The following is a 16,873-nucleotide window of genomic DNA, read 5'->3' as shown; positions in this document are numbered from 1 at the left end:
CATTCCTCTATTCCCGTTATTCTTATGTTTGACCTTGTCATAGTGTTTGAGTGTTCCTGGAAGTTTTGTGTCAAGGATTTTTTAGATTTAGCATTTCCTTTGATAATTGTATCTATCTTGTCTCTTATATCTCCATGACTTAGATTCTCTATTCCATCTCTTGTATTCCTGTTTGCCACCTTGATTTTTCTTTTCCAAAAGTTCCTCAGTTTGTGTTTCTTCACAGATTGTTTCCTTTTTCAAATCTCATACAGTCTTATTCATTCCTTTCAATTGAATGTTTTTTCTTTCCTTTCGTTAAGGGATTTACTCATTTCCTACTCATTTTTGTTTATCTTTCCCTCAATTTCTTTCAGTGATTTATTGATTTCCTCTTTAAGATCCTCAACCATTTCTAACAATTTGGCTTTAAGGTCTTTTTATTATGCTTCAGCTCTGTTGGAATAGTCATGGTTTGCTGTAGTAAGATAGCTGGCATTGGGAGTAACATACTGCCTCTGCTGTTGTTGATAGTATACTTACACTTTTGTTTCTAGGCATCTGAGTTTGTGGTAATTATAGGTCTAGATGCTTATTTATAATTTCTTCTTATTTGTATATGTGTTTGGTTCCTTTGTTTCTGTTTTCTCTTTTGTCTTCTGGCCAGTGTGGCCTGAGGTTCTTCAAGGCATCTCCACACAACTTGTGGGAAAAACTTCTGGTGACCAGATTGGCTTCTGTTCTAGAGGGGGAAATATCCCCAAGTTGGGCATGAACACTTTGAAGCAGAGGTGATTGAGATTGTGGATATGATATGGGTGGGGGCATCAAAATGGGAGATAGTAAAGAGGATGGCCAAAAACGTGGACTTTTTACAATCATGCATGTTCTCTGGTTGAGTAGGTAATCACCTACAGTGTTATTGGTCTGAAGCACTGTGGTCTGCAGTGTTGGGGATGGGCAATAGCATTTTGTGGACAAGGACAGTGGGGGAGATTCAAGGATGGCCTATCTGAAATTCTGGGGGCCACTGTGGTCTCTGGTAGAGCTGGGAGAATCTGACATCAGTGGACCTGTGATATCGTTGAAAGGGGAAAAATAGAAAAGTTGGTATAGGGTAGGCTGTCATCAAGAGAATGAAAGAACTTGGGGGGTTCACCATGCAAATGGCCTACATAGATTTTTGTTGGCAGGCATGTTAAAGGTTAGAGACTTGATTGACAAGTGTAGGGTTGTGTTGAATCATTGACTTGTTCTGTCACTGGTGCTTTATCTGTGGTGAATAGTCATATGTTCATCTGCCCAGGAAATGTACACACAATGTTCAAAACACATGTGGCAACAACAAAGCTTTGTAAACAGTCAATTAGAAAAAAATTAAGTACAAATTATTTAAAAGTAAAGGTACTCAGATGCACCTTATAGTGCTTCCCAAGCTGCTTTATGGGCCTGTGTTGCAACCTCTGTTATAAACACACATCAAGTGTATTTTACACCATGTGTTCCATCAAACCTTGCATGCTATTTGACAAAATGTGGGTCTTTACCTTCCTTCTCTTCCACCAAATCCAATCTCACAATTCCTTACCCAGCTCACCAGCACCCTACTTGCTGTGCACTCAATTCCCTACCTTTGGCCCTATTGCCAGTGGAAAACAGAAATCATCTAATTATAACTTCCCTACTATCACTCATTGCATTAACACAGATCCAAATTCCAGGAGACATTCCCTGGATACTCACAGCCCACTCCAGCCAAGGAAACAGAAAAGGTAACTGTAAATGTTCACCTTTCCTTCAGCTCCTCAAAAAATGCAACGCCATGTCATGTGCCCAGCTCTGTAGCTGAATATCCTCTTCTGCTAGCCACATCAACAACTCCAGTGGTTCACAAAGATCTTCCCAACCAAACCTCCTTTTCTATACTCTATGGTTTATTCTGGTCATGCAACCTGAACAACTAAACCTAGGAAACCCTCAGGACACTGTGGCCAGAGAAGCTTACTGGCTATCCATAGATATTTACTTCTCCTTCCATTCTTCCCATTCAAATTATCCATTACCAAACTCAGTTTTATAACAGACATTCTAAGCTGCACTTTCCTTACTCTATAATGCATTCCTATGGGACAAAGAAATACTGATTGTAAAACCTGATTTCTTCGCTTCAAGGGATCTCTTCAGATCCCCCTAATGTCCCATCTTCATTAATCAGTTTCAGCTCCCAATATCTAAAAATATATTTTACATGGGAACCTCACTGGACAATTCTATCAGGATGTCAAAATTTTTTCTACCAGGCAACACACAGCTTCCAAAAACTACAATGACAAAATCACAATAACAGGAATCAACACTCACTGCTTATTCATATCTCTCAAAAGGTATGGCCTCAAATCCCTTAAAAAGATACTCAAAATAACAGAATGGATGTGAAAATATGACCCATCTGTTTGTATGTGTTCATAAGACATTATTTGACTGCCTTAGCCAATTTAGTGACTCTCATAAGAAAATATCATAGTCTCATGGATTCACACATTACATGTGTTTTTCATATTGCTTGATAATTCCAAAATGAAGACATGATCAGGATTGCTGTTTGATTAAGCCTGAGTCTTTTTCTTTATCTGCTAAGTAAGCACTCCCAAAGCAGAAATGGACACTACTCTTGTGGAAGATGCCAATGGCTCATGCTATTTATGGGAGATGCACACTCATGAATTTGAAAGCTTTTGTAAGCTTCCAGCTTCTTATGTCATTCCATCCTCTGTAGCTAGAGATTTCCTGCCTGGCCCACAGTCAGGACAAATCTTTGTCACCCGCCAGTCCCACAGCTGTCAGACCCAACCAAGTAAACACAGAGACTTATATTGCTTACAAACTGTATGGCCGTGGCAGGCTTCTTCCTAACTGTTCTTACAGCTTAAATTAATCCATTTCTATAAATCTATACCTTGCCACGTGGCTCTTGGCTTACCGGCATCTTCACATGTTCTTTGTCATCGTGGCGGCTGGCAGTGTCTCCTTCTGCCTTCCTGTTCTTTCTTTTCTCCTCTCTGTTAGTCCCACCTATACTTCCTCCCTAGCCACTGGCCAATCAATGTTTTATTTATTGACCAATCAGAGCAACACATTTGCCATACAGAACATCCCACAGCAATCCTCAAAGCACAGGACAGTTGTTTCAGTATTATTAAGGGGTGGTTGGGAATACCATCCAGTTCAGGTTGGTCCTTCTATTGACTACAAAGGATTATCTGTAAATCTCTGTCTGTAATAAACACCATACCCTTTTACAGAACACCAACTGAAAACAAACACTTTCCATTGGCCTTGGCCTTTTCCCTGGATGAAGTCAATAGGAACCCTGATCTTTTGCCAAATATGTCATTCGTATTTGAATTCTCTGAAAGTGGTTGTAAGACTGTGTCAGAATTATACAGTCTCATGCCTTTATCTGAAGAAAAGGAAGAACTTCCCCCTAATTATAATTGTAATGAAAGGACTGCGTGTATAGTGATGCTGACAGGACCAATCTGGGAAGCATCGGCGATTATTGGGAAATGCCTCGACCCCTACAGATCTCAACAGGTGAGACATTTGTGGTGTGGGTTTGTCAGAAATCGTGACTCTGTTGGTGCCACTCCCAGATGCTAAGAAGAGTGTGAGGAGGATACTAGCCTCACACTTATGTCAGACAACGTGGCTCAAGGGTGCTTTTCAGAGACTCGATGGGGCCTCATTTCCTTTTTTGAAATTGAGATGAGGAAAGAAGTAACAGGTAAGAGGATTTTATGGAACTCTTTGTGGAAAGTTTGTTTACAAGTTCTTAGGAGTACATGCTACCTCATGCTTCCCACTGTGTCCCAGGTCCTCCAGCTTACCTATGGACCTTTCCATACCATCCTGAGTGATCATGAAAAATTTCCCTATCTGTATCAGATGGCCCCCAAGGACACAGCCCTACCCCTGGCCATGGTTTCTTTGATGCTTCACTTCAATTGGAACTGGATAGGACTGGCCATCTTAGACAAAGATCAGGGTACCCAATTTCTATCACATTTGAGAAGAGAGATGGAAAAAAATATAGTCTGCTTTGCCTTTGTGAGCATGATCCCAGTCAAGATGGATTTATACATGTCAAGAGCTGAAGTATATTATAACCAAGTCATGACATCATCCACAAATGTTGTTATCATTTATGGTGACACAGACAGTACTCTAGCTGTGTCCTTTAGAATGTGGGAATCTCTAGGTATACAGAGAATATGGATGACCACCTCACAGTGGGATGTCACTACAAGTAAGAAAGACTTCACCCTTGACTCATCCCATGGGACACTAGCTTTTGCACACCACCATTCTGAGATTTCTGGTTTTAAAACTTTTGTCCAGACACTGAACCCTCTGAAATGCTCAGATGAATACCTCACAAGGCTGGGATGGATGAACTTTAACTGTGAGGTCTCAGCTTCTAAGTGTGAGACACTGAAGAATTGTTCATCCAATGCCTCATTGCAATGGCTAATGGAACATACTTTTGACATGGCTCTTAGTGATGACAGTTATGACATATATAATGCTGTATATACTGTGGCCCACGCTGTTCATGAGATGCTTCTTCAACAAGTGGATGATGGGAAAGGACACTATGCTAACTGCTTGAAGGTAGTGTGTCTTCTATTGGATGAAATGTTGTGTCATCAATACCATCGCCTTACAGTCTGTCAGATGCCCTGATTTACTTTATAAATATTATAAATATTTAATAAAATAGAAATACTTCTGAAATATTTTCTTGGTAAGGATGTAATCTATAAGTTGGTATAAATCTTAATGCAAAACAATGGAGTACAAAACAGTTTTTCAAGGAATATCAGTGATTATCTTACAGAGTATATAAATACCATCGCCCCTGCTCTATCACTGGAAACCTAACAGTCCTTCCTCATTAATCCTCTCCATGAGAAGAAGAGTCCTACTTCATCAATTGTGAAATATGTGGTAATCAGTGTATCAGATGGTTTTTACAAGTGTTCTCAATAGATTCTGCCCCACTGTAGGCTCTGGGGAATGTCTTTGGCACTTTGAGAGTAATTTCACAGGAAACAGTGCTATAATTCATTTCAGAACATACATTTGTATACATGTGTGTGAATGGATTGTTCTCATTGTGGATGGGAGTATGTTTCTGTATCTATGTGTATATCTGTGTTGCTATGTATATATGTGTTTCTTGCACATATATCTGCATATCTATCTGTCTGCGGAACTGAGCATAATTTTGTCTCATGTCGGTGTCTTTCTGTATCTATGTGTATATCTGTGTTGCTGTGTATATATGTGTTTCTTGCACATATATCTGCATATCTATCTGTCTGTGGAACTGAGCATAATTTTGTCTCACGTCACTGTCTTTCTATATCTATGTATATCTGTGTTGCTGTGTATATATGTGTTTCTTACACATATATCTGCGTATCTATCTGTCTATCTGCATATCTATCTGTCTATGGAACTGAGCATAATTTTGTCTCATGTCAGTGTCTTTATGTATGGGAGTTTGTATCTATGTATAACTTCCTGTGTGTGTGTGTTTTACATTATATGTTCTTGCATGCGACTATTTGTCTATTTTGCATATTGCTTGCACAAATGTGTATCTGTGTTTCTTTGTGTCTGTCTGTCTCTTTGTCTGTCAATTTGTCTTTGGATGTGAGGATAAATTTGTCTATGAGAATGTCTCTCTCTATGGGTGTTTCAATCTGTGTATGTCTCCTTGTGTGTATTTTTCTATAAAAGTGTGCATTTGTGTGTGAGCCTGTGTGATTGGCAGGTTTCTGTTTCTGTGTGTCTATTTGGATTCATGTGCCTGATTATGACTGTATTTTCATGTGTGTGTCTGGCACGCATATATATGTATGTGTATATTGTATGTAGCTGTGTGATGTATGCATGTCTCTATGGATGTGAGTCTCTCTCTTTGTCCATGTGTCTCTCTCTCACTCTTTGTGTGTGCATTTTTCATATCAATGTTTGATATCTATATGTATGTCTGTGTTTCTTTTTGGTAGTTTCCTCTGAAAGAATTTAAATTCTAGGAAGGTTATGATACTTTTATTTATCCACTTACTTTTATTACATTTATCCTCTGGGCACCTTCAATAACATTGCTTTTAAAAAGAAATCAGTATATTTTCTAACTTCAAGAACAGGCACATTCACTGTAGAATGCTGCCTCTCTTTCAGCTGCACTCCTTTCTGAGGAAGACTCACTTCACTAACCCTGTTGGAGAAAAAGTGAATATGAACCAGAGAGAAAATCTACAGGCAGAGTATGACATTTTCCTGGTTTGGAATTTCCCAAAAGGATTGGGACTTAAGGTGAAAATAGGAGAATTTAGTCCACATTTTCCACATGGTCAACAGCTCCATTTATATGAAGACGTATTAGAGTGGGCCACAGGAAGTAGACAGGTGGGTCTGACCTAACTGTAATCATTTCTGATACACAGTGGTAACACAGTCATGTGGGTCCATATCTCCTGCCTTGTAACTAGTGAAATGAAACAGACTGCCACAATAGGAAGCTCTTTCTAGCCTCCCTCTTCATGTTTTTTTCTTTTCAGTTTTTGATGTGACATTTTATTAATTCTTTGAAGGTCTCAGACATGCATGCTACCCATACAGTGAATTTTTCTCCTTGCAGAAAATGTTTCTGGTATTTAATATAAAAAGAAAATTGATTGTTACCACTGTATTATATTATTTCCAGTAAAGTGAGCAATATCCTCTTGATGCCATTCTGATTATTACACAATGCTTCTCCTTTTTTTCTGCTGAAAATTTGACATAGATGCTGAAATACTGAGGCTAAATGTGAGGAGGATTAAAGTAAACATTTGCAAACCATTAATTATTATTATATAATTTGCCTTGAGACTTTTTACCAACAGGTTCCTAAATGGTCAACATCTCTAACCACACATTAAGATAATATTTTCATAACCCATTTAAATACCCTATAAATGATAACTTTGTTCTTTCTTTTTTTCCTTCTTTTTCCTATTAAATATCTATGGATGTCTTGTCTGCATGTATCCCTCTGCAACACTGGTATGCCTGGTGCATATAAATGTCAAAACAATGATTTGGATCCCTGGGAATTGGAAATAGTTCAGGGCCACACAGTGGGTACTAAAAATCAAACTTGGGCCTTTTATCTGATCAGGAATTGTTATAGATAACTGAGCTAATTCTCCAGCCATGAAGCATGTCCTGTGTAAAAGAAATTACTCATTAGAAGAATATTTCTTGATCCCACTAATTCTTTCGCAGTTCATCTAAACAAGAGTGTATCTAATTTTCTTATGTGTGTGGGGAGGAGGTAGTAGAAGAAAAATAAATGACTTCTTAAAATTTATAAATGATTTATTCTACTATAAGTCTAAGGTATGTTATAGGTATGAATTCTGATGTGGGTAGTTTCATGGTATTCAGTTCCAAATTCCTGACTATAAAGTAGCATGAAATTTAAAGGAATAAACTTCAGAAAAGTCCTCAAGTTTGAAATAAAGTTGTATCTCATAGAGACCAGATAGTATAAAATCTACAAAATATTCTTTTTTTCAGATTAACAAAGAAAGATACTATCAGGGAAGAGGACATATGAGCTGAAGGTATAGAAACTGCACTTTCTATCCATTCAGAGAGCAGCAATGAAATGTCAAGTGTGCTCTAACCAAGCTCACTTGAGCATTACAAAAAAACATCCACTGGAGGCATATAGAAGATTAGGAACAACGCAAGCAGTGCTCTACTTCCAGATATTAAATTTTCAATGCAGAAAAAAGGAACAAAAATATAAAGAAATCAAATCAATACAAATCCAAATGTCAGACTCATAGGCTTAAATGTGAATATGTTCAAAGACATACTAAAAAAAGAATCCAAAGAATGATTATAACAGTATTCCAGAATATCAAGCAGGACACAAATCACCTCCAGCAGAATGCAATGAGATCACAAAAACTTGCATAAAATAAGGAAATGAGTGAGCATGTGACTAACACATTTGAAAAGGTATAAAATGATGAAAAAATTCAAACTAAAATATGTTTGAAAATAAATCAAAAAAATTCTAGTAAAAATTCTCACTAACAAAATATTTCAAGTTCAAGATAATATGGCATACTTGAAAAAAAGGCAAAAGAATTAGAACACTGATAATGTGACAAAGGTAAAAATAAGGACAAGTGAAAGATATATGCGACCAGGGGGATAGGATTAAAGGATCAAATTTACAAACAATGAGCAGAAGAGAAGAAGGAATTACCAAGACATCTACAGCATATCCAGTAAAATACAATGGGAATTTTCCACAATATAGGGAGACATGTGGACATCTAGAGACAGGAGGCATTTAAATTCTAAACACATGTCAGATAGAAACCTCCCCGTGACATATTTTACTTAAAGTTTGAATTATAAAGATAGGGAAAGAAAACTGAAGGCTGCAGAGAGAGAAACCCATTTCTTAGAAAGGTCCCTTCTAGATAACAGCAGATTCCTTCATGAACTCTGTTAAAAAGGGAGAGTATGAAGGATGCAACTCAAGTAGGTAGAGATATAGCTGCCAAACCCTCTTAATATATTCAACAAAGTTATCCTTTACAATCAAAGGAGGCTCCTCATGGGTATAAACTTGACTACATCTGGAATTTACTATTATTGGGATTTTTTGAGACAGGGTTTCTCTGTGTAGTTATGATTTTTGTCCTGCATCTTGCTCTGTAGTCCAGGCTAGCCTCTAACTCACAGATTTCTGCCTGGCTCTGCCGCCCTAGTGCTGGCATGAAAGGTGTGTGCCACTGCCAACTGGCTCATCTTGAATTTATTAAACCTCAAAAATGGAAGGCATACTTGAGAGGTTTTTTTATTACTTAATTTCAAGTAGGAAATTACACTTTTGAAAAATATCCAGATCTTTAAGATAGGAAGACATGCCTTATATCGAGTGATGGTGGTACATGCCTTTAATCTCAGTGCTCAGAAGGCAGAAGAAGGTGCATCTTTGAGTTCTAGGCCAGGCCCTTCTACAAATCGAGTTCCAGGACAGCCAAGGCTACAAAGAGTTGTCATGTCTGTGAAACAAAACCAAGAAAAGGAAAGAAAGAAAAGGAAGTCATACCTATAATTTATGTATTTTTTTTAAATTTTATTTTACAATACAATTCAGTTCTATATATCAGCCATGGATTCCTTTGTTCTTCCCCCTCCTGCAACCCTCTACTTCCCCCCCAGCCCACCCCCCATACCCACCTCCTCCAGGGCAAAGCCTCTCCGGAGGACTGAGATCAATCTTGTAGACTCAGTCCAGGCAGGTCCAGTCCTCTCCTCCCAGGCCGAGCCAAGCAACCCTGTATAAGCCCCAGGTTTCAGAAAGCCAACTCATGCAATGAGCATAGAACCTGGTCCCACTGCCTGGATGCCTCCCAAACAGATCAAGCCAATCAACTATCTCAGCCATTCAGAGGGCTTGATCCAGTTGGGGGCCCCTCAGCCATTGGTTCATAGTTCATGTGTTTCCATTTGTTTGGCTATTTGTCCCTGTGCTTTATCCAACCTTGATCTCAACAATTCTTGCTCATTAAACCCTCCTCTTTCTCATTAATTGGACTCCCAGAGCTCCACCTGGGGCCTAGCCATGGATCTCTGCATCCAGTTCCCTCAGTCATTGGATGGGGTTTCTAGCATGACAATTAGGATGTTTGGCCATCCCATCACCAGAGTAGGTCAGTTCGGCCTGTCTCTCGACCATTGCCAGCAGTCTATTGTGGGGGTATCTTTGTGGATCTCTGTGGGCCTCTCTAGTACTTTGCTTCTTCCTATTCTCATGTGGTCTTCGTTTACTATGGCCTCCTATTTCCTGTTCTCCCTCTCTGTTGTTGATCCAGCTGGGATCTCCCACTCCCCCAAGCTCTCTTTTCCTCCACCCTCGCTCTTCATTACCCCCACTCATGTCCAAGCTGTTCATGTAGATCTCATCCATTTCTACATAATTGGGTGATCCTTGTGTCTTTTTTGGGGTCCTTTTTCCCAGGTAGCCTCCCTGGTGATGTGAGTAGCAGTCCAGTCATCCTTGTTTCACATCTAGTATCCTCCTATGAGTGAGCACATACCATGTTTATCTTTCTGAGTCTGGGTTACCTCACTCAGGATGATTTTTTTCTAGATCTATCCATTTGCGTGCAAACCTCATGATGTCATTGTTTTTCTCTGCTGAGTAGTATTCCATTGTGCATATATACCACATTTTTTTAATCCATTCTTCAGCTGAAGGGCATCTAGGTTGTTTCCAGGTTTTGGCTATTACAAACAATGCTGATATGAACATAGCTGAACAAGTGCTCTTGTGGTATGATTGGGCATTCCTTGGGTATATACCCAAGTGTGGTATAGCTGGATATTGGGGGAGGTTGATTCCCAATTTTCTAAGAAAGCACCATATTGATTTCCAAAGTGGTTGTACAAGCTTGCATTCCCACCAGCAGTGGAGGAGAGTTCCCCTAGCTCCACATCCTCTCCAGCATAAGGTGTCTTCAGTGTTTTTGATCTTAGCCATTCTGACAGGCATAAGGTGGTATCTCAGAGTCATTTTGGTTTGCATTTCCCTGATGATTAGGGATGTTGAGCAATTCCTTAAATGTCTTTCAGCCATTTGAGTTTCCTCTGTTGAGAATTCTCTGTTTATTTCTACAGCCCATTTCTTAATTGGACTGTTGGGCATTTTGATGTCTAATTTCTTGAGTTCCTTATATATTTTGAATATCAGTCCTCTGTCAGTTGTGGGGTTGGTGAAGTCCTTGTCCCATTCTGTAGGCTGTTGCTTTGCCTTGTTGACCGTATCCTTTGCTCTACAAAAGCATCTCAGTTTCAAGAGGCCCTATTGATTGATTGTTCCTCTCAGAGTCTGTGTCTCAGTGTCTGTGCTGCTGGTGTCTATGCATTTCAGGAAGTCTACTTCTCTGCCAATGCAGTTCAGAGTACCTAGCAGGTTAGAGTAAGTCCTTATGTTAGAGGGTCTAACACTTGGATTAGTTTTGGTGCACGGTGATTAGATATGGATCTATTTGCAGTCTTTCTACATGTTGATATCCAGTTATGCCAGCAATCATTTGGTGAAGATGCTTTCTGTTTTCCATTGTACATTTTTGGCTTCTTTGTCAAAAATTATATGTTCATAGGTGAGCGGATTAATGTCAGGGCTGGAGAGATGGCTCAACCGTTAAAGGCTAGGCTCACAACCAAAAATAATTGATATCTATTAAGGTGAGGAAAGACATATTTTTAACTGGATCTTAAGTTGAGAAGACACAACTTTAAATTACATCATTTAATCTTGAAAATTCACCTCTAGTCTGGGCTACACCCTCTTCTGGAAGCCTACATAAGGACACTGAAAAGGAAACGTGTGCTATTTGACTGTTTGCTCTCACCTTGCTAGTGAGTTCATTTCTTCACTGGCATTAGAAGCTAAATCTATGGGACTTAAGTGTTTAATAAAGATCAACTGAGACTTTCAGTATCAAGGAATAAGAAGTTTCTCCTTCCCTGTTTTTGCTATTTATACTCATCAATTGTTAGATTAACTAGACCACTTCCTAAAAGACTTCCTAATTCATTTTCTATATATATATATATATATATATATATATATATATATATATATATACACACATGAAAAGAGAGAATCAGAAGAACATAGTAAGAGAGACAAAAAGACATAGAAAGATTCATTTTATAATTTCTATTACTGTAGAGAACCCTAACTAATACAGAGACAGAACAATGTTTAGTGATATATGTAAGTTATAAGAATTCGTAACAATGACAACATTTCTAAGGAAGCCACATGAAAAACTCATAAACATGGAAAAGTAAGATAAATACAAGTGGTCATGGAAGACAAAGACAACATTAGAACACCAGACAGAAAAACAACTGTTATCAAACTATATCAAATATTGCAACAACAAAATGGTCAATAATTAGCAGATAATTCTCAATAACAATTCAATGTTAATCTTCACATTCTCTATCCATAATGCACAAATGACAACATTGTTTTGTAAAAACCAACATTTATTTTTGCTTCCAAAAACAAAGCTCACTTACAAACATGGAGAGAACCCTTCTGTAAATATGGAGGGAAATAATTTTGAGGAAATGGAACATAGTAAAGAAAATGAGCGACTAAACTCTTTGGTGGACATGGATGGAAAAAATTCTCAACTAAACACTGACTAATGTAACTAAACAACACACCAGAAAGATCTGTCCCTGTGACAAACATGACTTCATTCCAGGAATACACAGTGGTTCAACATATGCAGATCTATCTGCTAAGTAAATGCTGCACAAAAATAGACTAAAGCATAGGACTATATGATTATCCAAATATGTGCAGATAGGGCTCTTACCAAGGTCCAGCATCAATTCAGATTTAATATTTAAGTGAAACAAAAACCTGACAAAATAGAAGGAAGATATCTTCATTAATAAGGTTTTCTTTTTATTATTCCAGTGTGATCACATTGAAATTATTTTCTATGGCAATCCTATTGACAACATTGTACTACAGGGAGAGAAACTAAAAGAATTTCCATTAAAATCTTCAGGGAGGCCAGTTATTCTTGGTGGTACATATCTTTAATCAAAACTCTCAGAAGGAGAGGCAGGTACAACCTTCCCAGTTTTTGGCCATTCTGGCATGGATAGCAAGACCAAATGAGGTAGGGTTACATATGGAGACCCTCCTGTAGAAGTAACCAACCATCTTATTGAATAAGAAATACAGAGCCAATGTAAAGATAAAAGCCCAAGAGGTCAGAGCTAAGAAACTTACCCTTCCTGCTTCAGTGATCCTCTTAAGCCAAGAGAGACCTACTTCCTGTGTGTTTGTCTTTTTATAGGCCTTCTGTTCTGCCTTCTCATTGATTGTAAACCCAACCACATGACCGCATCATCAGTGCCTGTCTGTTCAGACCTCCAGGTCTTCTATGGTTGGTATTGAGATTAAAGTCGAATGTCTCCAATGCTGGCTGTATCCTTGACCACACAGAGATCTACCTAGCTCTGCCTACCAAGGATTAAAGGCGTGCTATTAGCTCTGACCCCCAGGCAACTTTATTTATTAACATACAAATAAAATCACAGTACAAATAAAATATCACCATATTTCCCCTTTTCTATTTTAATAAAAAGGAAAAGGAAAAAGGTTATAACTAATATAAGAAAAACTACATACAAAAGTACAATAACTATATACAATATATACAATTAATAAGTACCTAAACAATGTCTAGTCCATTTGTATTGGACAAATTCAGAGAAAATAATTTCATTATCTATCCTATTTTGGTAAGTCCAAAATGTGTCTAATTCACTTTCTATCCTAATTAATCTTCAACTATAACTAACTAACCTTCAACTATAACTAACTAATCTTCAACTCCCTCAGAGACCCAAGAAGGAAATAATATTAGCTAACAAAAATAAAAACAGGAAGTGCATGCAAGCAACTTCCAAAAAATTTGTGAGTTGACAGAAACAGCCAGCTGCCTGGACAGTCACCTCAGGTTCTCCGCAGTGCTGGGGCATCATCTTCAGCCTACAGGCTTAGCATATCTGACAGACTCATTTGTGAAGTAGGATGTACACAAGGTCAACAGTTCAACCTCACATTGGATGAGAGCAGTCCATGTACCAGAAACACCTGAATTCCACTAGTGTCATGTCATGATTCAGGATTTTAAATTCTGGAAATTGTTGATGGTTTTTTAATTCAGCTGTCCATTCTTCTTGGCTGTGTATATATGGCTTCATCTCAGCATCCCGTTCTTCTCCACATTCCTCTATCTAATGCCAGTCTACTATTGAGAGGCATGAGCTTAGTTACTCTTCAAGAATAACTGTTTCAGCTGCTGTTCCATAGCACATCAGAAGTCATCGGCCCACTGCCTGTTCAGCTGCTTTTGAAGAAAAGGGCACTGTACCTTTTCCGAATTGTGAAGGCCACTTCAGGGATGGTGCCATATTGTCCTGGCCTCAGAAGATGCCTTTTGATAAAGCCATAACCTCACTTGTTTTGGCAAGAATCAGTAGTCCTTTGTTTCATGTCCTGTCTGTCCATTTGGTCCTGTTGACTCGAGGATACTTTGTTGTCCAGTGGCTAACTTTTGCCACAATGAAAGTTAACTCCATATGCAGTTTCTTCAATGCCCATATTTTCTCTGAAGTAGATTGGTAGTGCCAGGAGCTGACATGTCTCAAAAAAGAAAAATTTTCTAAGTTATTAAAACATTTTAAATGCCATATTCTGTAGATCTCTGAAGGATTTGAAGATGACCTGTCTAAAATATATCTGCTCAATTTTGAAAACATATCTAATATAACTACAAGTTCTATTATAATGTCTAACTACTAACTTTAATTTCTTTATATCCTAATAGTTGGTAATAATAACATTCAAGGATCAGAAAATTGCATTGTTAAATGAATAGTATAAGTACAATTAGAAATATATATATATATAGCATTTTCTAACAATATCAATATCAATATATATAATTTGTATACAATATAAAACAATACAATCCATTGTAAAGTATTTAAAACTAGTAATTGTCTTTTTCTTCTTTTCTTTCTTTCTCTCTTTTTTTTAAACAAGAACCTTTGCTTAGCCTTTTTCCTAACACTTGACAACAACTTGTCACCAACCACCCTAAACAATGAAAATTATCCCCGACCCAAAACTCATTAAAAAGACCAAAAAAACCACCCGCCCCACACCACCTCTTTGGGAATGTGGGAGTCATATTCTTAAAATTGCTTCCTGATGGGTATGGGCGAAGGTATCTTTATCCTGAAAAGAAAAAAAATTAGGTTAATTGTCAAATTCTAGGAAAGGTAACTATATCCTTCATTATCCAGGCTGTGTATAATGCCAAAGTTTAGGGTTTATCTCAAGTCCTTATTCAAGTAGTCTTTGAGACTGGATCATCACAGCTGGTCATCTCAAAATTGCTCTGAGCACCATGTAGTTCAAAGCTGATCTGTAGATGATGTTTGTCAGCTTAGTGATATTATTATTGTCCATGTGGAATTGTTGTTGTTGTGGGGCCCCATCTTCTTCCTGGAGACTTCAGTTGATGTTATGCCTGGCCGTGATTTCCTGCAGAAAACTGATAAGAGACTCGAACACAATGACATATATATGCAGCTAATTGAAACCTTTTTTATAGAATTAATTAGTACTCTATATGACCACTCATATCTTAACAAAGTTTAAAATGTATATATATAATATATATATATATATATAATATATATATATATCTTGTAAATTTTGATATAAAATTCATACTTTAAGAAAAGTTTACAAAATCAGAATAGAATCAAAGAGTTGAGATTAGTAATAGAATTGTCCCTTAATTAATTTGTTTTTTTTCTGTCCCATAGCAGAAGATGGCTCTTTTCTTCTGGCATGATACAGGGAGTTTGCATTTTCCTTTTAACAACATGCTTGATTTTAAGGAAGGAGAGAGTCATTCCCCAACTCCAAAGTCAGCTTTAAATTTTAATTGAATTGGGACTATTGGAAGACCAGTAGTGTTAAATTTCTTTAGAGAAGAGCAGAAACAAACATTTAGGAAGACTTATAAAATTTTTTAAATGATATACCCATACGCCATTTCACTCTGTTTCCTGGGATAGATGATATGTAGCTTTTCTTCAGTTGTCTCATTTGTCCAGTGTTCTTCATATTCCTCAACCTTCATTCTCCTAAAAGACAAAAACAAGAACCTTTCCCCAAGACTAATTTTGGGGATGTTCCTTTTTGGCAAGTTATTATCTGATTAAATGAATAGGCATGTGTTACTGGTATAAGTTCAAATTGGATGTTCATGCTGGTTGATGAACTATCACCTCCTCTAATTATGAGGTCTCTCTTGTTCAAATCGAATCTTTATCAATTTTGATGGTACCCACAGTTTATCTTCTCCTGTAGAAAGAAAAGCAAAACCTCGTCCCCAACGTAACACATACCCTGGTTTCCATTCTGAGGTCAGCACATCCTTAAATTATATAGGCTGATTTAATTCTGTAGTTTTTTCTGTTATCCAATGTCTCTCTGCAGCTGTTGTTCCTTTCTCATTGGCATTAAGAAAATTCAAAGTTAACAGAGCATTATGCAGTCTATTTCTGTTTTTTTTAACCCTTTCTGTTTATTTAGCATATCCTTTAGAGTTCTGTTTGACCTTTCTATAACTCCTTGACCTGTAGGATTATGTGGTATGCCTATAATATGCTTCATATTGTAATAAGCAAAAAACTGTTTAATTTTAACAGAGATATATGATGGAGAATTATCAGTTTTGATTTGTGTAGGTATACCCATGATTGCCATAACTTCTAGCAAACGAATGATTACAGAATCAGCTTTTTCAGAACTCAAAGCAGTTGCCCATTGAAATCCTGAATAAGTATCAATGGTATGGTGTACATATTTCAATTTTCCAAATTCTGCATAGTGAAAGACGTCCATCTGCCAGATTTCATTCCTTTAAGTACCCTTTGGATTACATCCTGCTGGTAATGGTGTTTGATTGTAGAAGGAACAAGTAGGACATTTCTTTCCTATTTCTTTGGCTTGTTCCCAGGTTATGGAAAAATCCTTTTTTAAACCTTTACTATTGACATGATGTTTTTTATGAAATTCTGAGGCCTCCAGCAATTTCCTATCAATAATTTATCAATCTCATCATTGCTTTGTGCTAGAGGGCCTGGCAGACCAGCATGGGATCTAATGTGAGTTATATATAAAAAA

General features: G+C 37.5%; 1 protein-coding gene across 3 annotated transcripts in view; it reads left to right on the top strand.

Annotated features, from left to right (window-relative positions):
- LOC131902653 (vomeronasal type-2 receptor 116-like) overlaps positions 1-16,873 on the top strand; it is a 46,103-nt gene that overhangs the window by 9,470 nt on the left and 19,760 nt on the right. For 2 of the 3 annotated variants that reach the window (XM_059253665.1, XM_059253667.1), the window contains exons 2-4: positions 3,282-3,573; positions 3,853-4,650; positions 6,232-6,459. In XM_059253665.1, the coding sequence (XP_059109648.1) occupies positions 3,282-3,573; positions 3,853-4,650; positions 6,232-6,459 (1,318 nt within the window). The remainder of the gene's footprint in view (positions 1-3,281; positions 3,574-3,852; positions 4,651-6,231; positions 6,460-16,873) is intronic. The other variant, XM_059253666.1, reaches the window with a different exon arrangement.

This window comes from Peromyscus eremicus, chromosome 1, assembly GCF_949786415.1.
Source record: "Peromyscus eremicus chromosome 1, PerEre_H2_v1, whole genome shotgun sequence".
Classification (NCBI taxonomy): domain Eukaryota; kingdom Metazoa; phylum Chordata; class Mammalia; order Rodentia; family Cricetidae; genus Peromyscus; species Peromyscus eremicus.
Note: the sequence above shows the minus strand (reverse complement) of the source record. Positions and strands in the feature narration are given on the sequence as shown.